Source organism: Muntiacus reevesi, chromosome 1, assembly GCF_963930625.1.
Source record: "Muntiacus reevesi chromosome 1, mMunRee1.1, whole genome shotgun sequence".
NCBI classification, from domain to species: domain Eukaryota; kingdom Metazoa; phylum Chordata; class Mammalia; order Artiodactyla; family Cervidae; genus Muntiacus; species Muntiacus reevesi.
The window spans coordinates 145,227,220-145,253,285 of NC_089249.1; the positions used below are offsets into that span (position 1 = coordinate 145,227,220).

The window sequence follows — 26,066 nt, forward strand, 5'->3', positions numbered from 1 at the left end:
CAGACAGAAATAAAAAACCTCCCAGCCTGGCCTTTTCTGACATCCAGGCAGGTTCACCAGGGAATCCCATGCTTGACATCTAGTGGGTAGCAAGCAGGCTGGGCTCCAGCCCAGAGAAGAACAGACTCAGGTGGGGGAAAGTTGGAGAGAAGGGAGGAGGAGGCAGGACCTGAGGAAGGGCAGGGTGGGGTGAGGTGGACCCGGTTCCACAGGGAGCCCGGGGTGGGGCTTAGCGGAGCGCTGGGGGAAGGGAAGAGCAGTGGTGGGAGGAGGGAAGGGCGGGGTGAGACGGTGGGATGGGGCGGGGCCTGGGAACCCGGCTGAGCGCACAGACGCACAGATCCTCAGGGACTTGTGCCGCTCTAAGGACAGAAGCGAAACCAGACATCACAGTGATGCTGGAGGCCCTGAGCTCCCTGGCGTCGACCCTCTGGGCCGCGCTCCGTCCTGGCACCGTCCTGCTGGGGACACTCGCCTTTCTCTTCTTTGTTGATTTCATCAAAAGGCGGCGTCCAAAGAACTACCCGCCGGGCCCCCCACGCCTGCCCTTCGTAGGCAATTTTTTCCAGATGGACCTTGAGAAGGCGCACCTGACCATTCAGCAGGTAGGAGCGGGCGAAGGTGTCAGGGCCACGTCTTGACCCTGACCTGCAGGACAAGGGCCATTCCGGGTCCCGATTTCAGGAGACTGAGGGGGCTCTGAGGTTAAATCGGAAACCCGGGTACACCCGACGTTGAGCTTCTCTTTCCTCACCATCAACTGGAATGATTCCAGCTGTGCTTTCTAGGGGTGAACTATTGTTAACTGATTACTATTAAAGAATCCCGACTCCATGCGCTTTGGGGGAGGGAGGAGCTGCAGGTTTAATGTACAAAGCAAAACTTGCTTCTCAGTCCATCTAACGGATGGAAAGAAGTGTAAATATTGAACTGCAGCACTCATCTGAAGTCTCATATGCTGCCAGGAGCTTGGTTATCTGCATAATTTCTCTCCTGTTAGGGATATTTGGATAGAGTATGGGTCAGAACCCCCTCTGTGTCAGTAAATGTTTTTGACTGACTTGGTGACCCTGTGTCTTCTCTTCAGTTTCTTTTGTTAGAGCCTTGAGGGTGACAGATATAATACATTTGTAAGTCACTTAATTGTGTCTTGTTACATATTACTGGGACATTCAATTTATAGTATGATAATGTTGTCTTTTTAATAATTTTATCCTTGGTAGGGGGAGGGGGGATGCTATACTTCCCCTGTTGGAGGTTCCCTATTCTAAGTGTAAAATGAGGATGTGTGTGTGTGCCTAGTAGCTCAGTCCTGCCTTCTCTTTGTGACCCCATGAGTGGTAGCCTGCAAGGGTCCTCTATCCATGGGATTTTTTCAAGCAAAAGTGGAGTGGGTTGCCATTTCCTTCTCCAGGGGATCGTTCAGACCCAGGGATCCAGCCCTAGTCTCCTGTGTCTCCTGCACTACAGGTGGACTCTTTACCTGCTGAGCAATCATCACCTAAATCCTCATCATTTTTCAGCCACATTGCTTCCATCCCCACAAGGACAGAGCCCCTCACTTTCATGCTCCTCCATAAACAGTTCGCTCTCACTAAAGTATTCATTAAAAAATGTCATTAAGTAGCATTAAGCGATATGATTCATATATAGAATTTTAAAGCTAAAATACTAGGATCCTGAATCTGTGCCGTCTCTTTAAGAAATGTGTTTTTTAATTTCTAAGTATTAGAAGATTTTCTTTTCTTTCTGTTAATGATTTACAGTTGGCATTCATTATGGTCAGAATACATTTACTATATGATTTCAACTTTGAACACATATGCAAAGGTTGGTTTTATTACCCATGATGGACACTTTAAAAAAAAAATTCTGCTGTTGCTGTGTGGAGTGTTTCGTACTATATGTCAGTTAGGTTTGAAAAGATGGGTGTATTGTTTAGTACTTTCATACCCTTGCTGACTTATTATCTACTCATTCTATCGATTACTAGGAGGGGCATGTTAAGTTTCCAACTATAATTAGAGGTTTATTTCTGTGTTTGGTCAGTTCTGGTAGTTTTACTTTATTTATTTGGCTCATGCACATTAAAATTGTTATGTCATCTTGGTGAATTGGCTCTTTAAGTATTACATAATGTCATTCTTTATCCTTAATGATTTTCTTTGCCTGAACTTTATTTGATATAATATAGCCACGCCAGCTGTCTTTTGATTAGTGTTTATGTAGCACATGCTTCTCCATTTTTTCACTTTTGACCTACTTATATGATTATACTAGAAATGTGTTTTTATAATAACATATAAGTGACTCAGTGTTTCATTCTAGCATTATCTCTTTTAATTGGTGAATCTAGATCATTTGTGTATAGTGTAATTTTTGATGTGTAAACACTTAAGTCTGCCATTTTACTATTTATTTTCTTTTTTTCACTTTGTTTTTTGTTCCTCTATTTCTCCTTTCTCCTATGGGTCAAGCAAATTTTTTTAAGAATTCCTTTTTAATTTATCAATAGTTTTTTTTAGTACATCTCTTTATATTGTGCTTTAAGTGCTCGCTGTAAACCTTCTATGCTATGCAGTCATTCAGTTCAGTCACTCAGTCATGTCTAACTCTGCAACCCCATGGACTGCAGCAGGCAGGCTTCCCTGTCCCTCACCAATCCTGGGGCTTGCTCAAACTCATGTCCATCGAGTCAAAAACTAAGTGATTTGCCTAAGTTATTCAAAATCGATAATGGCCAAACAAGGACTTGAAACTTACATCTGGTCCTTACTTATGCTACTTTTCATGATATAGGTAGCAGGTAATTGATTGTTCAGGGTTTCATTAATCCAACAGGCATTTATGACATACTTATTGAATGACAGCATAATACAAGAGAGTGTGTGATGAAATGTGTGGTATAAATTTTTGGTAACCAAATGAGATGTCATTAGGTGGTTCACTGTGAATAGGAAACCTTGGGGATAACCTCTGTAGAATCCTGAAATAAATTTGACTGAACTTGGACAGAATGGTAGGCAAGTGGTTGTGTGGAGTAAAGCGGACAGGATATTTTTAAATTGGAGAAGTGATATGAGCTGAAAGAAAGTGAGAAGGCAGTGAAGAAACTGGCTGATCTGTTTGGCCTGATGAGAACCTTCCTAATTTCCCATGCCCCATTTTCTAAATATTTTCTACCATAGTTGTCTGGCTTATTATAGAATCATTTATGTGAATAAGAAAAAAATCTTGTTGGACCATGATAGGGAAATGGTATCACTCTCTGGCCATTTCCCCTCTATTTCTTTGTCAATATCTTACAAGAATTACTTGCTAAAATACACTCTAAATATATCAATATAATACATAATTTTATTATTAATTTTAGTTTTATGATTACTAACATAAGAATCCCAATGATGAGATTTGTAACAGCCCTCATTTTATACCTTTGGAAACTGAGACAGAATTATATATATAGCTTAACCAAATATAACATAGAAAGTAACCCGTGGAAGCTGGATGCAAAGCAATTTGTTTGCCTTCCAAATCCAAGTTCTTAAGCACTCACCTTTTGCCATTAAGACATTCTTGGTCTAGTTCTAGCAGCTTTCCGACACTATACCCCAACTCCCTGCACAGGTGAGATGTATTCTTCCCAGGCACCGTTCTAGCCCGGGGTCCTAGGTGTCTGTGACACGCCCACACTCTTGCCCTCATTAGTGCTCGCTCCCTCCTCTTGCTGCCCCATTGCTCTCATTCTCCGTTTATCCCTGTCACATCCGGTAAACTCTAAGTTCCCAGTGCTATTTCAGCTTTATGTCTTTGTCCTTAAATCTCACAAATACCTCCAGTCCCATTTATCTCTGTCACCTTGGCTAAGTTACTTCTCCATGACTCACTTTCCTTACCAAAACCTGAATAGTATCATTACTGCCATAGGGTGGTGTGAGGGAAATGAGACAAAAGGTGGAAGGTGGTTAACGTGGCTCCCAGTGGATGTGGTTGTCGTGGCCACCAGGCTTTCCTCCTGTACATCAGCCCTTTGCTCCCTCCTGTCTGCCCCCTTGAATAGCTGCACCTATGCTGCTTTTCTCACGGAGCCCATTCATTCCCAGAGTCTAGAGTGGCTGTCTGCCAGTATCAGAAAACAACTGCCTTTCCTATTGTTGTTCTCCTTCTTCCTCACAGAAACTTTTCCCCCTCTTTCAGGGGGTGTAGAGAGCACACTACCCTGCTTGTGAGATTTTAGCTCCTCGTCCAGGATTAAACCTGGGTCCGTGGCACTGAAAGTCCAAGTCCTGTCCACTGGACAGCCAGTGAATTACCCCTCCCAGAACCTGTAAGGGAAGAATAATTTTCTCCCTCTTATAGCTGGAGAGCAGAGGCTCCAACGGAAAAAAAAAAAAAATGAAACAACTTTCTTGATCTCACAGCTAGCCAACCATAGAGTTAACATGGCTCCAGCTAGTGAGCTTTTTTCTATGACTGGTCCTAGCCCTGTAATGAGTTTTTTTGCCACCTAGAACCTGATGAAGGGGACACTGTCTTGTGGTTAAACAGATATGATTTACTATGAAGTCCATGTTTTCTACCCCAGACATTCACTAAACACATCTCTGCCTTCTCTGGTGAGTCACATGGGCTGAATTCTCTCCCTTCACTAGACTCTTTAAGATGCTTGAGGTTAGCAACTTTACTTATTTTATTGTATCTTTATGCCTTACTCTCAGGATACATATGCTCACTCAATCCAAGTATGATGAACATATGGATGAGTATTTATAATGAATGTCTGTGTCCTGTAGTGGATTGAAATGAAGTCTAGTTGAGACCAAGAGAAATGAAAACAGGCAGAAATATTTCCAACAGCCCAAGGTACACACACAGAGAGAGAGAGAGAGAGAGAGAGAGATTCCCCTCAATATAATCTCCCACAGCTCTACATACCCTCCATTCCAGGGCACACAGACATGTGCATGTATAACAGTGACTCTTCTACTATTTTTCAGTTTGCGAAGAAATATGGCAATATTTTTAGCTTGGATTTTGGTACATTTCCTTCTGTTCTTGTAACTGGATTACCCTTAATTAAAGAAGCACTTGTCCACCAAGGCCAAAACTTTTCCAACCGCCCCGTAATGCCTCTCCAAGAGCATGTCATGAACAATAAAGGTAAGCTCTTACACTGGTAAGCATATGTTTGATATTCTTGTGGTCTGTGAAAGTATCTCCAACAACCCCAGGGACCAAGCTCCTCATAAGGAACCTAAGTGCCATCACCTGCATGAACTCACTCTGGATGCTTTGATAAATAAGTGTCCTCATCACTCAGTGACGTGATGTGTTGTTTAAGCAGAGAAAAGGCAATGCGTCTCAGGCTCTCTTTCTGCTTTCCCACTCAGATCTCTTCATCTAGAAAATGGATATGGATCAGCTTGTTCCTGTTGATTAAGTGATCCCTTCTTGCCTCCAGTTCCTTATGCTCTATTATTAAGGCTGTGCCCCAAAGGTATCTCAAGCCTTCTATCTATGTTAAAAGAGTTTGGCATGAATATTTAGAATGGTCACTAAATAAACTTACGTTTTCAAAAATCTAAATGAAAACCTTAAATCTATACTTCTAACAAGACACCATTTTTTCAGGTATTTCTCAATTCTGCTTTGAAATCGTTTACCCATTATTTTACATTCATTTACCATGCCATGTGAACCAATGAGACTAGGCACCAGTGACAGAGTAGTGAGTAGAACAGAAAAATTTTTTTATTTTTCTGTAATCTACATGCTATTAAGAAAAACAGTATGAAGTAAGCTAATAATTTAATGCCTCAGTGTTATGAAGTTAAGAGCAGGTTCACTTATTATGGGTATTGAGTCTGGTCCTAAGACTCAGGAAAAGCTATTGTAAGTAAATGACAAGTAATAAAGTGAAGAAGCAGTCCAGCAGAGGGAATAGAATATGAAAAGTTTCTTAGGTGGAAAGGAGGACAGAGAACTGAGGAATTGAAAGGTATCCAGAGTGAGAAGAACAGAGATTAAATGGAGATAAATAAATGAAGATGAAGATGCTAAGTTTGACCAGAAAGAGTTCCTGTTTAAGGATGTTGCTTTTATCCTAGTAACAATGGTTGCTTTTAACCTAGCAACCTAGTAACGATGGTTGAAGTAGAAAAAGAAATCATTCTATTTACATGCTACATTTTAAAGGCTTCTCTACTGTAATGTAAAGAATGGAATAAAGGGAGTAAGAGACTATTGTAGTGTTTTAGGTGAGAAAAGGTCGCCGCCTGGACTAGGGAGGTGTCAAGAAATAGCAGTTCAGTAGGTTAGACCAGGAAACTGACTGTGAAAATACGTGGATTTAAGCTATTCAGGAGGCATATCCAATAGGACATGATGACCTAGACAGAGGGAGAATGAGGTAGATACCCAAATGAGTACATAAAGGAAAGAAGGAGGATATGGAGAAGGACAAGGTGTTGGCTGGCCTGGGTAGGGAGTTGTAAGGAGCAAATCATGAATAAAATCATGAATATGCTGAGTATAAAGCCAAGAGAGTGAAGTAGACAATTTGTTATGTGTCTGCAGCTGAGGCACAGATATAGATGGTCACGTCAGTAGTTGTCATTTGAAATATTTGGAGTTGATGAGATTTTGCAGAAATGGAGGATAAGTGTAACAGAGAAGAGGCTTTGACCCAAGCTTGAAAAGGTCCATCATTTCAAAATTTGATAGGAGATAAGTTAACTGAAGGTATGATGATTCCTGTGAAGTCAGAGAATTAGCAGAAGAATCTGGAGAGTGTGGTGTCCTGAGCACCACTAGAAAAGACTATTTCAAGTAAAATGCATCTCATGCTGTTGACACATCAACCTGAGGCTGAAAAGGATTCTGGACTGAACAGCGGGGAGTGCCACTTCACTAAGGTGGTGGAAGTAAAAGGGAGATATTAGAAGGAGTGGAAGAGTGTACTGGAATGAAGAATTGAGAGGGTGGTGGTCTCCCCTGTGTTATAAAAGAAATGAAGTTCTCTGCACCCCTCATGATGGATTTTTTATCCTTTGCCTGTGATTTTCTTTCTGCACACCATTCACAATTCTTTGTTTTCTTGGGCGATTCATCTATCTTGTAAAGATATTTAAACGCTTGCTCCTTACGAATTTTGGTTTTGTCTAGTCCAGTAGTGCATGCTTAGTATGTAGCATAACAAATACTTAAATATAGTATGTGACAAGTAATCAAAGCATGGACATTGGAGTAAGGCTGACTTGAAAATAAATGCCTGTTCTGCAGCTCCAACTCTGTAACTTTGCAGAGTGTACTTTTATCTCCTGTGCCTCATTTTTCTCATCAAAAAACTGGGGAGCTGGTTTAACAGTAGTAATTTCATCAGAGTTTCTGTGAGTTCTAAATCCCAGAATGCATTAAAAGTGCACAGCATTGCAAGTAACCAGTAAATTCAAGCCATTATATCCTTGCTTAGGGACTATTTCTCTGAATAGTTTTCAAGTACCTTACAGCCCTTTTTCTTCCCTTAATCTGATGCATCATGGGTCTTCTTGGCTTTCTTTCATAATCTTGGCTTTCTTTTCCCAGGCTTGATCATGTCCAGTGGCCAGTTATGGAAGGAACAAAGAAGATTTGCCCTGACAACTCTTAGGAACTTTGGTTTAGGAAAGAAGAGCTTAGAGGAACGCATTCAGGAGGAGGCCACCTACCTCATCCAGACAATAAGAGAGGAGAACGGTGAGCATGTCATAGGACAGGTGCAGGGACCGTGGCTCATATATTCACTAACCAGATGTTCCTCAGTGCCTACCTGCCTGTCCCTAGCCCAGTACTGTGTAGGGCTCTGAGGGGATAACAGGGAACAGCTAACCATGACCTGCCCCCATGTGGCTCATGAATTAAGAAAAAGATCAGTACTAAACACATATTGGTTTTAAATCCTGGTCATCAGTTTGACTTCCCAGGCATTGACTAAGTACTTGCCCAGTCTCAGACCCTGGGGTCACAGTCTCAGAAGTGGCTCTGTAGGCGGTGTGTCATATGTCACACAGAGTAGGATCTCTGTAAAATAGAAACAGTTCTATCTGAAGGCTCCATCTCTTCTTCCTCCAGGACAGCCTTTCGACCCTCACTTCACAATCAACAATGCTGTTTCCAATATTATCTGCTCCATCACCTTTGGGGAGCGGTTTGATTACCAGGATGATCAGTTCCACGAGCTCCTGAGGCTGCTGGATGAGATCTTAAATCTGCAGACATCAATGTTCTGCCAGGTGAGGCAGTTGTCACCTCCTATCTTTCATAAAGACTTTAGGCTGATGTCCATCACAGATTAGATTGGGTCTTCCTTTCCTTTTAACTAATTTTAACTAAGCCTTTTGAAATTGACTTCAGCATAAACTTGTTTGAAATCAATCTGTTGACTTTAGTGTTTTTGATGCTTATTCTCTTGTTCATGTGGATACATCCACTCATTTCTCTTGCATATTCACCTGTTTGTAAGAATCCTTAAAGATTTCCATGTGTTGCACTATTTCCATGCCCATCCACACTTGTTATTACCAGTTTCCTAAATTTGTAGGACATGGATTTAAGGCATTAAACACTCACCCCATCCTTGGTAGTCCCTGCCATCTCCTTTTGTCCTGCTGGAGTTTTAAGTCTGTCAAAAGCTCTATTCATCTGCTTGTTCTCTTAGTCTCTTTTTTTTAATTTGGAAGACAGTTGCAGGGGAAAATCATCCCCAAGTGTTGAGGTAAACTCTTGTATACATAAAGGAAGATTTACTTGCAATCATTTTTAACAAGCAACACTGCCTGGAGTTTGATGGACCCATCTCACCCAAACTCATACAGCAGTTAGCATGATTCCTGGCACATTAAAGGAACATAATGAATATGAGCTACTAGGACTATTGTTGTCAGTATTACTTTTGAATAACATTCCTTATTGTTACTTCTAATCATGCTAAACCCCAGCCCCCATTCAGTAATTCCATTTTCTTCCATCCTATTAAGACAGAACCTAGGAAGTCTGGAACCTCAGTGAGCATGTGTCGACTATTCCCAGGAAAAGAAATTCCGGGGAAGGTTGGGTGAGGCAGTGAGACAGGGGGTAATATGCAGTTTTTAGAGATCCAAAATAGATTGGGCAGTTTAACTGACAATTTCACGCACTTTATTTCAGTTAGTTTTTTATATCCTTTAAAGATTAAATGGAGCATCCTTATGTGTGCAAGTAGATATGGGAATGCTTAAGCAAATCCACATAGTGATCCACTGGCTGTGTGTTAAGTGTGGAGTAGATCTCATGTGATTGAGTGACAAAAATAACCCTGGTGCCTCAATGGCAGTGGGTAACACTAAGTCTTGCAAATTACATGATTATCTTCATTATTGTCATTAATATCATTATTATTCTTCTCAAAGCCTTGTAGCTAGAAAGCGATAGAACTAGCAGTCAAAGGCATGTATGCTTCATTTTACATCTAGGCAATCTTCCATTATGTTGGGCTATCCGTTTTCTACCAGATATTTTTAGTGAAAATATATCCAAAATCCACTTAATTTTATTAAAAATGTCTTATTCACATGACGAATACAATCATAATGCATGGATAGTCAAACACGTGTCTATGTTTAACCTAACTAGCTACCTAGCTAGAAAGAGGTGTTTTATGCACACACAAAGATATATACACACATAGTAGAGAAAAATGCCATGAAAAAAATAATAAAACAAAATAGGGGAATGGGAAGAGGTTCCAGAAGTACTGCATTATAGGATTATCAGGTAAGATATCTCCAAGGAAGTGCCGCTTGAGCCAACCTGAATGAAACAAAGCCTAGAGTTATACAATTTCCGGAGGAAGACCAGTCTTCATTGAAGGAATAGCAAATGCAAAGGACTATACGTTATCTTTCTTGATGTTGTCACTGAGACCAATGGAGCTGGACTAGGAGAGAGTAAGATGGCAGTGAGTGATAGCAGAAGAGGGAACAGGCGTGGAAGAGGCCAGCTCCTATAGAGCTCCAGGCCAGGACAATGATGTAGAATTTGTCTAAATATCATGGAAAATCTTTGCAGGATTGAAAGATAAATAGTGGGATGATCTGATTAAATTGTTAAATGATCTCTCTGGCAGCTCAGTGGAAAATAGACTGGGAAAGGGTTGAGGAGTGAATCAGGGAAATTGCTGGATGGCCTTAAAGCATTTAGGTAAGAAATGCTGGGGCTCTGCCCTAGAATGACAAACAGAAGGACTACTGAGAAGTGGTCTGAAAATGGTTCTATTTTGGATGGAGTGATAAAATGCTTTGCCAGAGGGGAAAGAAGCAGAGTGTGACAGAGAAGATGAGTCAAGGGTGATTCCAAGGGTTGAGTGTTAGCAAAAAAAAAAAAAAAAAAAAAAATGCACATAAAAATACAATGGTTTCCTTGTCTTCAAAAGTAGAAATCTGGTACCCCTTGTCTCCAAGACTATTTTGTTTCCTCCATCAGCTCTACAATTTCTTTCCAAGAATAATGAATTTCCTTCCGGGTCCACACCAAGCACTCGTTAGTCATATGGAGAAAATGAAGATGTTTGTTGCCCGTATGATTGAAAACCACAAGAGAGACTGGAATCCTGCTGAAGCAAGAGACTTCATTGATGCTTATCTCCAGGAAATAGAAAAGGTGAGGGAACCTAAGTGTTTTCCTGAGTAGTGTTCTTAGAGAGCGAATGAGGCAATTCTCACATCTTATTGCTTCTGTAAGAAATCACCACAACCTTGGTGGCTTAAAGCAACCAACACTTATCAAGTCAAGGTGGGGGCAGGGCTGGCTCCTTCCAGGCTTTAGGGCAGAATCCACCAATGGGATTTTCCAGAGCCTAGAAGCTACCTGTATCCCTGACTTATGCCCCTTTCCTCCATCTTCAGAGCCATCAGTCTAGTTTCTTCTCTTCCACCATCCTCATGTATTCTCTCAGTGTGCTCCTTGCCTCCTCTTACAGAGACTCTTCTGATTATAATGGGTTCAGTAGGATAAGTGAAAGAAAGTGAAGTCTCTCAGTCATGTCCAAGTGTTTGTGACCCCATGAACTGTAGCCTACCAGGCTTCTCCGTCCATGGGATTTTCTAGGCAAGAATACTGGAGTGGGTTGCCATTTCCTTCTTCAGAGGATCTTGCCGACCCAGGGATCGAACCCTGGTCTCCCACATTGCAGGCAGTGACTTTACCCTCTGAGCCACCAGGGAAGCCACACAGTAGGATAATCCATATCAAAATCATTAATTTTGTCATATCAACAAAATTCTGTAAAGAAATATTTACCAGTTCCAGAGATCAGAACATGAACATCTTTGTGAGTCATTATTCAGCCTACCACAGGGTTGGAAAAATAGAGACACTATTTCAGAGTGTGCTGCTGCTGCTACTAAGTCACTTCTGTCGTGTCCGACTCTGTGCGACCCCATAGACGGCAGCCTACCAGGCTTCTCCATCCCTGGGACTCTCCAGACAAGAACACTGGAGTGGGTTGCCATTTCCTTCTCCAATGCATGAAAATGAAAAGTGAAAGTGAAGTCGCTGAGTTGTGTCCGACACTTCACGACCCCGTGGACTGTAACCCACCAGGCTCCTCTGTCCGTGGGATTTTCCAGGCAAGAGTACTGGAGTGGGGTGCCATTTCCTTCCCCTATTTCAGAGTGTAGGGATATCATTAACTCAGAACACAGATATATTTAAAATAAAGATACTGGTTTAAGGGTATTTGGCTTGAGGTCTTTCAGTTCAGTTCAGTCGCTCAGTTGTGTCCAACTCCTTGTGACCTCATGGACAGCAGTATGCCAGACTTCCCTGTACAACACCAGTTCCCGTGGCTTAATCAAACTCATATCCATTGAGTTGGTGATGCTATCCAACCATCTCATCCTCTTTTGTCCCCTCTCTCCTGCGTTTAATCTTTCCCAGCATCAGGGACTTTTCAGATGAGTCAGTTCTTCACATCAGATGGACAAATTGTTGGAGCTTTAGCTTCAGCATCAGTCCTTCCAATGAATATTCAGAACTGATTCCCTTTAGTATTGACTGGTTTGATCTTGCAGTCCAAGGGACTCTCAAGAGTCTTTTCCAATGCCACAGTGCAACAGCAACAGTTCTTCGGCACTCAGCTTTCTTTGTGACCCAACTCTCACATCCATACGTGACTACTGGAAAAACCATAGCTTTGACTAAATGGGTCTTTGTTGGCAAAGTAATGTCTCTGCTTTTTAATATGCTGTCTAGGTTGGTCATATCTTTTCATCCAAGGAGCAAGCATCTTACTTTTTTTTGCAGATGGCTGCAGTCATCATCTGCAGTAATTTGGAGCTCGAACAGATGAAGTTTGTCACTGTTTCCATTGTTTCACCATCTATTTGCCATGAAGTGATGAGACCAGGTCCCATAATCTTCATTTTTTGAATGCTGACTTTTAAGCCAGGTTTTTCACTCTCCTCTTTTACCTTCATCAAGAGGCTCTTCAGTTCCTCTTTGCTTTCTGCGATAAGAGTGATATCATCTGCCTATCTGAGGTTATTGATATTTCTCCCAGCAATCTTGTTTCCAGCTTGTGCTTCATCCAGTCGGGCACTTTGCATGATGTAATCTGAATATAATTTAAATCAGCAGGGTGACAATGTACAGCATGATGCACTCCTTTCCCAATTTGGAAATAGTCTGTTGTTCCGTGTCCTGTTGTAACTGTTGTTTCTTGACCTGCATACAGATTTCTTAGGAGGCAGGTAAGGTGTCTGGTATTATCATCTCTGTGAGAATTTTCGACATTTTGTTGTGATCTGCACAGTCAAAGGCTTTGGCGTAGTCAATAAGGCAGAAATAGATTTTTCCTGGAACTCTCTGCTTTTTTTTTCATTAATTTGTGTGGGTTTTTTTGTATATTTTTTGTTTCCTTTTTTTTCATTTATTTTTTATTAGTTGGAGGCTAATTACTTTACAATATTGTGGTGTTTTCTGCCATACATTTACAAGAATCAACCATAGATTTACATGTGTTCCCCATCCTCATCCCCCTCCCACCTCCCTCCCCATCCCATCCCTCTGGATCTTCCCAGTGCACCAGCCCTGAGCGCTTGTCTCATGCATCCAACCTGGGCCTGCAATCTGTTTCACACTTGAGAATATACATGTTTTAATACTGTTCTCTCAGATCATCCCACTCTCACCTTCTCCCAGATAGTCCATAAGTCTGTTCTATACATTTATGTCTCTTTTTCTGTCCTGCATATAGGGTTATCATTACAATTTTTTAAATTCCATATATATGCGTTAGTATACTGTATTGGTGTTTATCTTTCTGGCTTACTTCACTCTGTATAATGGGCTCCAGTTTGTCCATCTCATTAGAACTGATTCAAATGTATTCTTTTTAATGTCTGAGTAATAATCCATTGTGTATATGTACCATAGCTTTCTTATCCATTCATCTGCTGATGGGCATCTAGGTTGCTTCCATGTCCTGACTATTATAAACAGTGCTGTGATGAACACTGGGGTACACATGTCTCTTTCCCATCTGGTTTCCTTGGTGTGTATGCCCAGAAGTGGGATTGCTGGGTCATGTGGCAGTTCTATTTCCAGTCTTTTAAGGAATCTCCACACTGTTCTCCATAGTGGCTGTATTTGCTTTCCCACCATCAGTGTAAGAGGGTTCCCTTTTCTCCACAACCTCTCCAGCATTTATTGCTTGTAGAGTTTTGGATAGCAGCCATTCTGACTGGCGTGTAGTGGTACCTCATTGTGGTTTTGATGTGCATTTCTCTAATAATGTGTGATCTTTTCATGTGTTTGTTGAGCCATCTGTATTTCTTTTTTGGAGAAATGTCTGTTTAGTTCTTTGGCCCATTTTTTGATTGGGTCATTTATTTTTCTGGAATTGAGCTGCTGGAGTTGTTTGTATATTTTTGAGATTAATCCGTTGTCTGTTTCTTTGTTTGCTATTATTTTCTCCCATTCTGAATGCTGACTTTTCACCTTGCTTTTAGTTTCTTTTGTTGTGCAAAAGCTTTTAAGTTTCATTAGGTCCCATTTGTTTAGTTTTGCTTTTATTTCCAATATTCTGGGAGGTGGGTCATAGAGGATCTTGCTGTGATTTATGTCGGAGAGTGTTTTGCCTATGTTCTCCTCTAGGAGTTTTATAGTTTCTGGTCTTACATTTAAATTTTTAATCCATTTTGAGTTTATTTTTGTGTATGGTGTTAGTAAGTGCTCTAGTTTCACTCTTTTACAAGTGGTTGACCAGTTTTTCCAGCACCACTTGTTAAAGAGGTTGTCTTTTTTCATTGCATATTCTTGCCTTCTTTGTCAAAGATAAGGTGTCCATAGGTATGTGGATTTATCTCTGGGCTTTCTGCTTTGTTCCGTTAATCTATATTTCTGTCTTTGTGCCAGTACCATACTGTCTTGATGACTGTGGCTTTGTAGTAGAGCCTGAGGTCTGGCAGGTTGATTCCTCCAGCTCCATTCTTCTTTCTCAAGATTGCTTTGGCTATTTGAGGTTTTTTTGTATTTCGATACAAACTGAAATTATTTGTTCTAGTTCTGTGAAAAATACCGTTGGTAGCTTGATAGGAATTGCATTGAATCTATAGATGGCTTTGGGTAGTATACTCATTTTCACAATATTGATTCTTCCAATCCGTGAATACAGTATATTTCTCTATCTATTTGTGTCCTTTTTGATTTCTTTCATCCGTGTTTTATAGTTTTCTATGTATAGGTCTTTTGTTTCTTTAGGTAGATGTACTCCCAAGTATTTTATTCTTTTTGTTGCAATGGTGAATGATATTGTTTCCTTAATTTCTCTTTCTGTTTTCTCATTGTTAGTGTATAGGAATGCAAGAGATCTCTGTGTATTAATTTCATATCCTGCAACTTTACTATATTCATTGATTAGCTCTAGTAATTTTCTGGAAGAGTCTTTAGGGTTTTCTATGTAGAGGATCATGTCATCTGCAAACAGTGAGAATTTTACTTCCTCTTGTCCAATCTGGATTCTTTTATTTCTTTTTCTGCTCTGATTGCTATGGCCAACACTTCCAAAACTGTGTTGAATAGTAGTGGTGAGAGTGGGCACCCTTGTCTTTTTCCTGACTTTAGGGGAAATGCTTTCAATTTTTTACCATTGAGGATAATGTTTGCTGTGGGTTTGTCATATATAGCTTTTATTATGTTGAGGTATGTTCCTTCTATTCCTGCTTTCTGGAGCATTTTTATCATAAATGGATGTTGAATTTTGTCAAAGGCTTTCTCTGCATCTATTGAGATAATCATATGGTTTTTATCTTTCAATTTGTTAATGTTGTGTATTACATTGATTGACTTGCAGATTTTAAAGAATCCTTGCATTCCTGGGATAAAGCCCACTTGGTCATGGTGTATGATCTTTTTAATATGTTGTTGGATTCTGTTTGCTAGAATTTTGTTAAGGATTTTTGCATCTATGTTCTTCAGTGATATTGGCCTGTACTTTTCTTTTTTTGTGGCATCTTTGTCTGGTTTTGGTATTAGGGTGATGGTGGCCTCATGAAATGAGTTTGGAAGTTTACCTTCTTCTGCAATTTTCTGGAAGAGTTTGAGTAAGATGGGTGTTAGCTCTTCTCTAAATTTTTGGTAGGATTCAGCTGTGAAGCCATCCGGTCCTGGGCTTTTGTTTGTTGGAAGATTTCTGATTACAGTTTTGATTTCCATGCTTGTGATGGGCCTGTTAAGATCTTCTATTTCTTCCTGGTTCAGTTTTGGAAAGTTATACTTTTCTAGGAATTTGTCCATTTCTTCCAAGTTGTCCATTTTATTGGCATCGAGCTGCTGGTAGTAATCTCATGATCATTTTTATTTCAGTGTTGTCTGTTGTGATCTCTCCATTTACATATCTAATTTTGTTGATTTGGTTCTTCTCCCTTTGTTTCTTGATGAATCTGGCTAACGGTTTGTCAGTTTTATTTACCTTTTCAAAAAACCAACTTTTAGAACTCTTGATTTTTGTTATGGTCTCTTTTGTTTCTTTTACATTTATTTCTGCCCTAATTTTTAAGATTTCTTTCCTTCTGCTAACCCTGGGGTTCTTCATTTCTTCCTTCTCTAGTTGTTTTAGGTGTAGAGTTAGGTTATTTATTTGACGTTTTTCTTGTTTCTTGAGGTAAGCCTGTAATGCTATGAACCTTCCCCTTAGCACTGCTTTTACAGTGTCCCATAGGTTTCGGGTTGCTGTGTTTTCATTTTCATTCGTTTCTATGCATATTTTGATTGCATTTTTTATTTCTTCTATAATTTCTTGGTTATTCAAAAGCGTGTTATTTCACCTCCATATGTTTGAATTTTTAGTAGTTTTCTTCCTGTAATTGAGATCTAATCTTACTGCATTGTGGTCAGAAAAGATGACTGGAGTGATTTCAATTTTTTTGAATTTACCAAGGCTAGATTCATGGCCCAGGATGTGATCTATTCTGGAGAAGGTTCCGTGTGCACTTGAGAAAAAGGTGAAATTTATTGTTTTGGGGTGAAATGTCCTATCAATGTCAATTAGGTCTAGCTGGTTCATTGTGTCATTTAAAGTTTGTGTTTCCTTGTTAATTTTCTGTTTAGTTGATCTATCCATAGGTGTGAGTGGGGTATTAAAGTCACCCACTATCATTGTATTATTGTTAATTTCCCCTTTCATGCTTGTTAGCAATTGTCTTACATATTACAGTGCTCCTATGTTGGGTGCATATATATTTATAATTGTTATATCTTCTTCTTGGATTGAACCTTTGATCATTATGTAGTGTCCCTCTTTGTCTCTTTTCACAGCCTTTATTTTAAAGTCTATTTTATCTGATATGAGTATTGTGACTCCTGCTTTCTTTTGGTCTCCGTTTGTGTGAAATATTTTTTTCCAGTCCTTCACTTTCAGTCTGTATGTGTCCCTTGTTTTGAGGTGGGTGTCTGGTAGGCAGCCTAGATTTCTTTTGTATCCATTCAGCCAGTCTTTGTCTTTTGATTGGGGCATTCAACCCATTTACATTTAAGGTAATTACTGATAGGTATGGTCCCCTTGCCATTTACTTTGTTGTTTTGGGTTCACATTTATACACCCCTTCTGTATTTCCTGTCTAGAGAAGATCCTTTAGCATTTGTTGAAGAGCTGGTTTGGTGGTGCTGAATTCTCTCAGGTTTTCCTTGTCTGTAAAGCTTTTGAATTCTCCTTCATATCTGAATGAGATCCTTGCTGGGTACAGTAATCTGGGCTGTAGGTTATTCTCTTTCATTACTTTAAGTATGTCCTGCCATTCCCTTCTGGCCTGAAGAGTTTCTATTGAAAGAGCTTTCTATTGAAAGCTCTTTCTATTGAAAGAGCTCTTAGCCTTATGGGAATCCCCTTGTGTGTTATATGTTGTTTCTCCCTTGCTGCTTTTAATATTTGTTCTTTGTGTTTGATCTTTGTTAATTTGATTAATATGTGTCTTGGGGTATTTTGCCTTGGGTTTATCCTGTTTGGGACTCTCTGGGTTTCTTGGACATGTGTGATTATTTCCTTCCCCATTTTAGGGAAGTTTTCAGCTATTATCTCCTCGAGTATTTTCTCATGGCCTTTCTTTTGTCTTCTTCTTCTGGGACTCATATGATTTGAATGTTGGGGTGTTTCACATTGTCCCAGAGGTCAGTGAGGTTGTCCTCATTTCTTTTGATTCTTTTTTCTTTTTTCCTCTCTGCTTCATTTTTTCCCCACCATTTTATCTTCTACCTCACTTATCCTACCTATCTTCTGCCTCTGTTATTCTACTGTTGGTTCCTTCCAGAGTGTTTTTGGTCTCATTTATTGCATTATTCATTTTTAATTGACTCTCTTTTATTTCTTCTAGGTCCTTGTTAAACGTTTCTTGCATCTTCTCAATCCTTATCGCCAGGCTATTTATCTGTAACTCCATTTTGTTTTCAAGATTTTGGATCATTTTTATTATCATTATTCTAAATTCTTTTTCAGGTAGATTCCCTATTTCCTCCTCTTTTGTTTGGCTTGGTGGGCATTTTTCATGTTCCTTTACCTGCTGGGTATTTCTCTGCCTTTTCATCTTATTTAGATTGCTGTGTTTGGGGTGGCCTTTCTGTATTCTGGTAGTCTATGGTTCCTTTTTATTGTGGAGGTTTCTCCCAGTGGGTGGGGTTGGACGATTGGCTTCTCGAGGTTTCCTGGTTAGCGAAGCTTGAGTTGGTATTCTGGTGAATGGAGCTGGATTTCTTCTCTCTGGAGTGCATTGGAGTGTCCAGTAGTGAGTTTTGAGATGGGTCTATGGGTTTGGTGTGACTTTGGGCAGCCTATATATTGCTCTGGTCTATGTTCCTGCGTTGCTGGAGAATTCGCATGGTATGTCTTGCTCTGGAACTTATTGGCTCTTGGTTGGTGGTTGGCTTCAGTGTAGGCATGGAGGCTTTTGGATGATCTCTTATTAATTAATGTTCCCTATAGTCAGGAATTCTCTGGTGTCCTCAGGTTTTGGACATAAGCCTCTTGCCTCTGGATTTCAGTGTTATTCTTCCAGTAGCCTCAAGACTTCTCCATCCATTCAGCACTGATAATAAAACTTCTAGGTTAATGGTGAAAAGATTCTCCACAGTGAGGGACACCCAGAGAGGTTCACAGAGTTACATGAAGAAAAGGCGAGGGAGGAAGGAGATAGAGGTGAGCAGGAGGAGAAAAGGGGGGATTCAAGAGAAGAGAGACAGATCTAGGCAGTACTCTGTTCCCTAAGTGTTCTCCACAGCCCAGAACACCCACAGAGATTCACAGAATTGGATTGAAAAGAGAGGGGGGAGGGAGGAAATAGAGGTGCTCTGGGGGATAAAAAGGAGAGTCACAAGGGGGAGAGAGTAATCAAACCAGTAATCACACTCCTGAGTAAAAATGGGTACTGAAGGTTGGATGCTTAAATGTCCAAAATTGATATGAAATACTCCTTTCGAAGATAATGGACTGCTTTTCTGGGTGCCTGATGTCCTCTGCTAGCGATCAGAAGTTATTTTGTGGAGTTTGCTCTGCGTTCAAATGATCTTTCGATGAATTTGTGGGGGAGAAAGTGGTCTCCCCGTCCTATTCCTCTGCCATCTTAGCTCCTCCTCCCTAATTTGTTTTGTTATTGAAGGAAAATTGCTTTACAGAATTTTGTTGTTTTCTGTCAAACCTCAACATAAATCAGCCATAGGTATACATATATCCCCTCCCTTTTGAACCTCCCTCCCATCTCCCTCCCCATCCCACCCCCTCGGTTGATACAGAGTCCCTGCTTGAGTTTCCTGAGTCACATAGCCAATTCCCATTGGCTATCTATTTTAAATATGGTAATATAAGTTTCCATGTTACTCTTTCCATAGATCTCACCCTCTCCTGCCCTCTCCCCATGTACATAAGTCTATTCTCTATGCCTGTTTCTCCACTGCTGCCCTGTAAATAAATTCTTCAGTACCATTTTTCTAGACTATATGTATTAGGATATGATATTTATCTTTCTCTTTCTGACTTACTTCACTCTGTATAATAGGTTCTAGGTTCATCCACCTCATCAGAAATGACTCAAATACATTCCTTTTTATGGCTGAGTAATATTCCATTGTGTATATATACATGACTTCTTTATCGATTTGTCTGTAGATAGATATCTAGTTTGTTCCATATTCTAGCTGTTGTAAATAGTGCTGCAATAAACAATCAGATATGTGTGTCTTTTTCAATTTTGGTTTTCTCAGGGTATATGCCTAGGAGTGGGCTTGCTGGGTCATATGATGGGTTTATTCCTAGCTTTTTAAGGAATCTGCATACCATCTTCCAAAGTAACTATCAATTTACATCCCCACCAACAGTGCAAGAGTGTCCCGTTTTCTCCATACCCTCTCCAGCATTTATTCTTTGTAGACTTTATGATGATGGCCATTCTGACTGGTGTGAAGTGATATCTCATTGTGGTTTTGATTTGCATTTCTCTAATGATCAGCGATGTTGAGCATCTTTTCATGTGCTTCTTAGCTATCTGTATGTCTTCTTTGGAGAAATGTCTGTTTAGGTCTTTTTCCTGCTTTTTGATTGGGTTATTTGTTTTTCTGGCTTTTAGTTGTACGACCCACTTGTATATTATGACAATTAATCCTTTGTCATTTGTTTCATTTGCTATTATTTTCTCTCATTCTGAGGGTTGTCTTTTCACCTTGCTTATAGTTTCCTTTGCTGTGCAAAAGTTTAATCAGGTCCCACTTGTTTACTTTTGTTTTTATTTCTGTTCCTCTAGGAGGTGGGTCCTAGAGGATCTTGCTTTGATTTATGTCATTGAGTGTTCTGCATATGTTTTCCTCTAAGAGTTTTATAGTTTCTGGTCTTACATTCAGGTCTTTAATGCATTTCGAGTTTATCTTTTTGTATGATTTCAGGATGTGTTCTAATTTCATTCTTTTACATGTAACTGTCCAGTTTTCGCAGCACCACTTATTGAAGAGGCTGTCTTTGCCCCATTGTATATTCTTGCCTTCTTTGTTAAAAATAAGGTACCCAGGTGTGCATGGGTTTATTTCTGGGCTTTCTGTCTTGTTCCATTGGTCTATGTTTCTGTTTTTGTGCCAGTACCATCTTTTCTTGATGAATATAGCTTTGTAGTATAATCTGAAGTCAGGAAGGTTAAAATAACAGAATATACACATATACCCATAAGTAAAGTCAAACAGTCCAACAAAAATACAGTATAGTAGATTGACCAGGTGCACAAAGGAAATAAAAAATTATATTTACCAGTTAAGAACAAAACTAACTAAAGCGCAAACTGGAAAACAAAACTAAATCAAGGTGCAAATAAAGCAATGAAAGCAAAACTAACAAATATGTTGAGAGAAAAGTAAAGAAAGAAAGAATAGATATGTAAAGTTAAATAGACATGGATGAAGAAGATTTATATACATTAAAGATTAACTGCAAAAGGGAAGAAGAGTAGGAAAGGCAAACCAACAAATAAATGTAGAAAAATATATAGTAGGTTTTAAAAATTAAAAATTAAAATTATAACAAAAAGAGAAGAAAAAAAAAAGAAGATTAAAAAAAGGAAGAAGAAAGAAAAAGGAAAACTCCACAGAACTGCAAAAGCCCAATATACAGGCAGAGGTGTATAACAACAATAAAAAGTGCCACTGAATACACACACACACACACACCCATAAGCAAAATCAAAACAGTCCAACAAAAATAAAGTACAATAACCCAGCGAACAAAGGAAACCAAAAATTATATCTACCAGTGAAGAATAAAACTAACTTAAGCACAAACTGGAAAACAGAAGCAAGGTGCCAACTGGGGAATAAAGCTTGAAAATAAAACTAACAAATATGTTGAGAGGAAAGGAAGTAAAGAAAGAAAGAATAGGTATGCAAAGTTAAATAGAGGTAGATAAAGAAGATTTATATACATTAAAGATTAGCTGCAAGGGTAAAAGAACAGTAGGAAAAGCATGAATAAATGTAGAAAAATAATAATAGGTTTAAAAAGTCAAAAATTAAAATTAAACAAAGAGAAAATTTAAAAAAAAGAAAACTCCACAGAACTGTGAAAGCTCAACATAGAGACAGAGGTTTATAACAACAATAAAAAGTGTAACTGAGAAAAAGAAAAGTTCAAAAGCTTAATTAGATTTCATAGTGCCAATAAAATCAACAACTACAAGAGAAAGGGGGAATAAAAGAAAAAAAATCCAAAAGAATCTACGGAACAAATCAAAACACAAGAATAATAAATGTTTTTCCTGAGTCACTGCTGTCAGAGTCCTTTCCCTCGCTGGGAGTCACAGTCCACCTCACCTCCCCAGGATGCCCTCCAACACTGCGCTGATCTCTGGACCTGCTGTGGGGCAGCTCAGATTCTAATCTGGCCCCACTCCTGTGTGTTCTGCCTCCAATGTCCACAGCTAACAGAGCTAGTGCATTTTCTTCTGTGTGAGCTCTCAGTGACCTTTTATATATTCCATTGGCACAGAGTCTGCCTAGTTAACCATGTGGGAAGCTTGTACAATCTGTAACTTGTACAGCTGATGGGAAGGTTTGGGGTCTTCTTCCTTAGCCACACTGCCCCTGGGTTTCAATTGTGGTTTTATTTCCGCCTCTGCATGTGGGTCATCCACCATTCACTGGGGTTTGCTTCTGAGCCTACCCTGGAGGACTTGGATTTGCCCTTGTGAGGGCCAAGTGCAGAGGTGCTTCAGCTGCTTGGGTAGCAGAGGTTTTGGCAGCACCAGGTACTCAGAGGAGTTGGTGGCTAGGGCAACAGGAAATATAGTCCTCTAGAAGGATATGACAACCAGTATTGGCCAATGTGCTTCAGTATTCTTACCTGGAGAAGCCACCTAACAGAGAAGCCTGCCAGGCCACAGTCTACAGGGTTGCAAAGAGTTGGACGTGAATGAAGTGATCCTGTTTGCATAGATGCAAGACTTTTTTTTTTTTTTTTTTTTTTTTTTTCGCCTGTGGCGGCTCTGCCCCAGTGAGAGTTGAGCGTGAAGATGGTGCAGCTTGTGGGGACCGTGGCAGCACCAAGTGTGTGGGGACATGGACTGCCTCCATCGAAGGAGTTATGGCCCTCTCAGAGTCTTTTTCAAGCCTCTTGTAGCTGGTGCTCAGAAGGCCTCTTTGGCCAGCCTTTCTCTGTAGATCTGCCCATTCAGGCACTTAGAGGGCCCCCTTGCCTGCAGTCCTTTTCTGTTGTTGGGCATGTCAGGCCCACAGAGGGGCCCACCTGGCTGGGGTCCTACTCTGTAGATCTGCACATCAGGCACTTAAACGGGCACCCTGGATGGGGTCCTATTCTGTAGTTCAGTGTCTCAGGCGTTTGATGGGCCAGCCTCACTACTGTTCAGCTGGGGATGCTGGTATGTGAGGAAAGAGAGAGGCTATGGTGATGGCTTTGCTTTCATGGCTGGCCGGGTTTTCTCCCCAGGCATTTCCCACCGTAATCTTCTTGTTCACATCCCCTCCATCTGTCTCTCTGTAATCAACAGCCACCCTCACCCTGGGATTGCTCCACAATCCCTAAACTCCATCTCCCAACCGTTGCAGCTTCCAGGGGACCTGTGTACCTGTCCAGGGTATGTATGGCTGCAGCAAGGACTGTCTGGTTCTCATTCCATTTAGGCTGCCACAGATCAGCTGTTTCACTCTCAGCCTTAAATGTTTCTCCTCTGGCTCATACAACTGCACCAATGTGGGGATCAGACCCCTGCTTCAGTTCCCCCACTGGCTAAGAGCAGGTCGAGTCCTACTGACACTCCTGTTTTTCCCCCTCATTCCCTCATCCTACTGAGTTCTGCAAGATTCTGTATATTCTTTTCTGCTGGTCAGGTCCTCCTGTCCACTCTCAGCTGGTGTTCTGCATGCACATCTGTGTCTGAAGGTGTATTCCTGATGTATCTGTGGAGAGAGATGTACTCCATGTCCACCTACTCCTCCACCATCTTATTCTCCTCCTCAAGCTTCCGTGAGGTTTCTTTAAAGAGAACTGTAAAGGTGTGTGTCATGAGCTCTTCAAAGCGTTTTGCCTGTGGATTGGAGCACGCAGATGTCCCCTGCTGGCTCCCAGCTTGGGGTGGGACGGTGCTGCATCGAGCTCCTTGCAAGCACCCCATGTCTGGTTGATGTGCTCAGGAGAAGCAGTCAGTGTGAATGGTCTCTCTTGCTGTTTTGATGATCCAACAGATGTTGGCAATTTAATCTCTGGTTCCTCTGTCTTTTCTAAATCCACCTTGAACATCTGGAAGTTCCTAGTTCACATCCTGTAGAAGCCTCGCTTGGAGAATTTTGAGCATTACTTTGCTAGTGTGTGAGATGAGTGCAATTGTGCAGTAGTTTGACATTCGTTGGCAATGCCTTTCTTGGGGATTGGAATGAAAACTGACATTTTCCAGTCCTATGACCATGGCTGAGTTTTCCAAATTTGCTGACATACTGAGTGCAGCACTTTAACAGCATCATTTTTTAGGGTTTGAAATGGCTCAACTGGAATTCCATCACCTCCACTAGATTTTTATTAGTGATACTTCCTAAGGCCCACTTGACGTCACATTCCAGGATGTCTGGCTCTATGTGAGTGATCACACCATGACGGTTATCTGGGTCATGAAGATCTTTTTTGTATAGTTCTTCTGTATATTCTTGCCACCTCTTCTTAATATCTTCTGCTTCTGTTAGGTCCATACCATTTCTGTCCTTTATTGTGCCCATCTTTGCATGAAATGTTCCCATGATATCTTTAATTTTCTTGAGGAGATCTCTAGTCTTTCCCATTCTATTGTTTTCCTCTATTTCTTTGCACTGATCACTGAATAAGGCTTTCTTATCTCTCCTTGCTGTTCTTTAGAACTCTGTGTTCAGATGGATATATCTTTCCTTTTCTCCTTTGCCTTTATCCTCTTTTATTTTCTCAGATATTTGTAAGCCCTCCTCAGACAACCGTTTTGCCTTTTTGCATTTCCTTTTCTTGAACATCTCCTCCTTTACAATGTCATGAACCTCATCCATAGTTCTTCAGGCACTCTATCAGATCTAATCACTTGAATCTATCTGTCACTTCCACTGTATAATCATAAGGATTTGGGTCATACCTGAATGGTCTAGTGGTTTTCCCTACTGTCTTCAACTGAGGCCTTAGGAAAGCCCAAATACTGCCTTTTCAGTCTAGTCTCTATGCTGTGCCCATAGATGAAAGACCTGTACACAGTAAGAAAAAGAAGCATTGTTTCATTAATACCCGTACCAAAGTCCAGTCCACTACCCTTTTCCCAGTTCCCCAGTGCAGAGCACAAGCGAACATGAGTCAGATGCCAAAGGTTAGCCTCAAGTGGAGGACTTTTGCCTTCCTCCATCCTCCCTATTTCATGCAGTTTCAAATGTTATTTGTAAGATGCATGGAAAAGGCCAAATAGTTTATATGTCCTTTAACATAGTAAGCCCTCTGGTTAATACTCACCACTGTATCACTGTCATCATTTTTAACTCATTTTCATCTTTGCAGTTGAAATAATTGTGCATTTTTCTCTGCCTCCTATTTCACTTTACTGTTATACCATTAATAGAGGCATTGATTTCTCCTGAGAGGAGATTTCACTTGCTATAAGGTGTGCAGGTGTGCGACCACACACAGAGGAACACGGACACTTTGAAGCTTCTATAGGGAGCTGGTGAAGATGCTAAAGTGCCATGAGGAATGGCTGTTGGAATCAGGGAATTTTAACCTAAAAAGGAGGATTTTAATGGGAAATTATGAAAACTGTTGTACTTCAGAGAAATTCATTGTATTCTTTATGATAACAGTATAAACATTTGTTGAGGATTTCTTATATGACCTTTCCATCTCACATAGTTCATCATGCCAATTGAGGGATGAGTATTGAACATAGTTTGAAAGGTTTAGGAACTTGGTCAAGTCATACACATAGTGAATGGTGTGGCTAATATTGGAATCCAAATATTGTTGTATTTCCAATATAATAATATACTATGATAATAATAAATAATAGATTCTCCCAAAATGTGGAAGTAAAGAGGATGTCTCAAATTTCAACCATCCAAGGTGACAAGAGATTCTAACACTTGGGGCAGGAGTATGCTAATGATACTTCAATAATAATCCTCTGGTCGCTGAAATGGTCAAGGGAAAAGTCATTTCTCTTGGGGGAATCTCTCCTATCCTGTTCTCACTAGGATGAATCCTCCTATGTTGTGGCAGCTAAGAAGCATCTGGATAAACCAATAATCACTGTATTTTCTAGCATAAGGGCGATGCTGCTTCAAGTTTCCGTGAAGAAAACCTCATCTACAACACCCTGGACCTCTTCTTTGCTGGAACAGAGACAACTTCAACCACCCTGCGCTGGGGGCTGCTCTACATGGCCCTGAACCCTGAAATCCAAGGTGATCTCATTGGTGGATGGGCCTAGCCCAAGTCAGTATGCTTCCATAAATTAGTTCATCTATGTCTCAATATTCCTCAAGGGAAAGTTGGATCACCCTCACTAATAAGAGAAACCTGA

The 26,066-nt window shown here is 40.4% G+C and overlaps 1 protein-coding gene across 1 annotated transcript in view; it reads left to right on the forward strand.

The window, feature by feature from the left end:
* Positions 1-395: 395 nt before the first annotated feature.
* Positions 396-26,066, forward strand: part of LOC136164024 (cytochrome P450 2J2-like) — a 37,427-nt gene continuing 11,756 nt past the window's right edge. Inside the window, exons 1-6 of the mRNA XM_065928839.1 lie at positions 396-605; positions 4,998-5,160; positions 7,585-7,734; positions 8,110-8,270; positions 10,498-10,674; positions 25,806-25,947. Coding sequence (XP_065784911.1) covers positions 396-605; positions 4,998-5,160; positions 7,585-7,734; positions 8,110-8,270; positions 10,498-10,674; positions 25,806-25,947 — 1,003 coding nt within the window. The remainder of the gene's footprint in view (positions 606-4,997; positions 5,161-7,584; positions 7,735-8,109; positions 8,271-10,497; positions 10,675-25,805; positions 25,948-26,066) is intronic.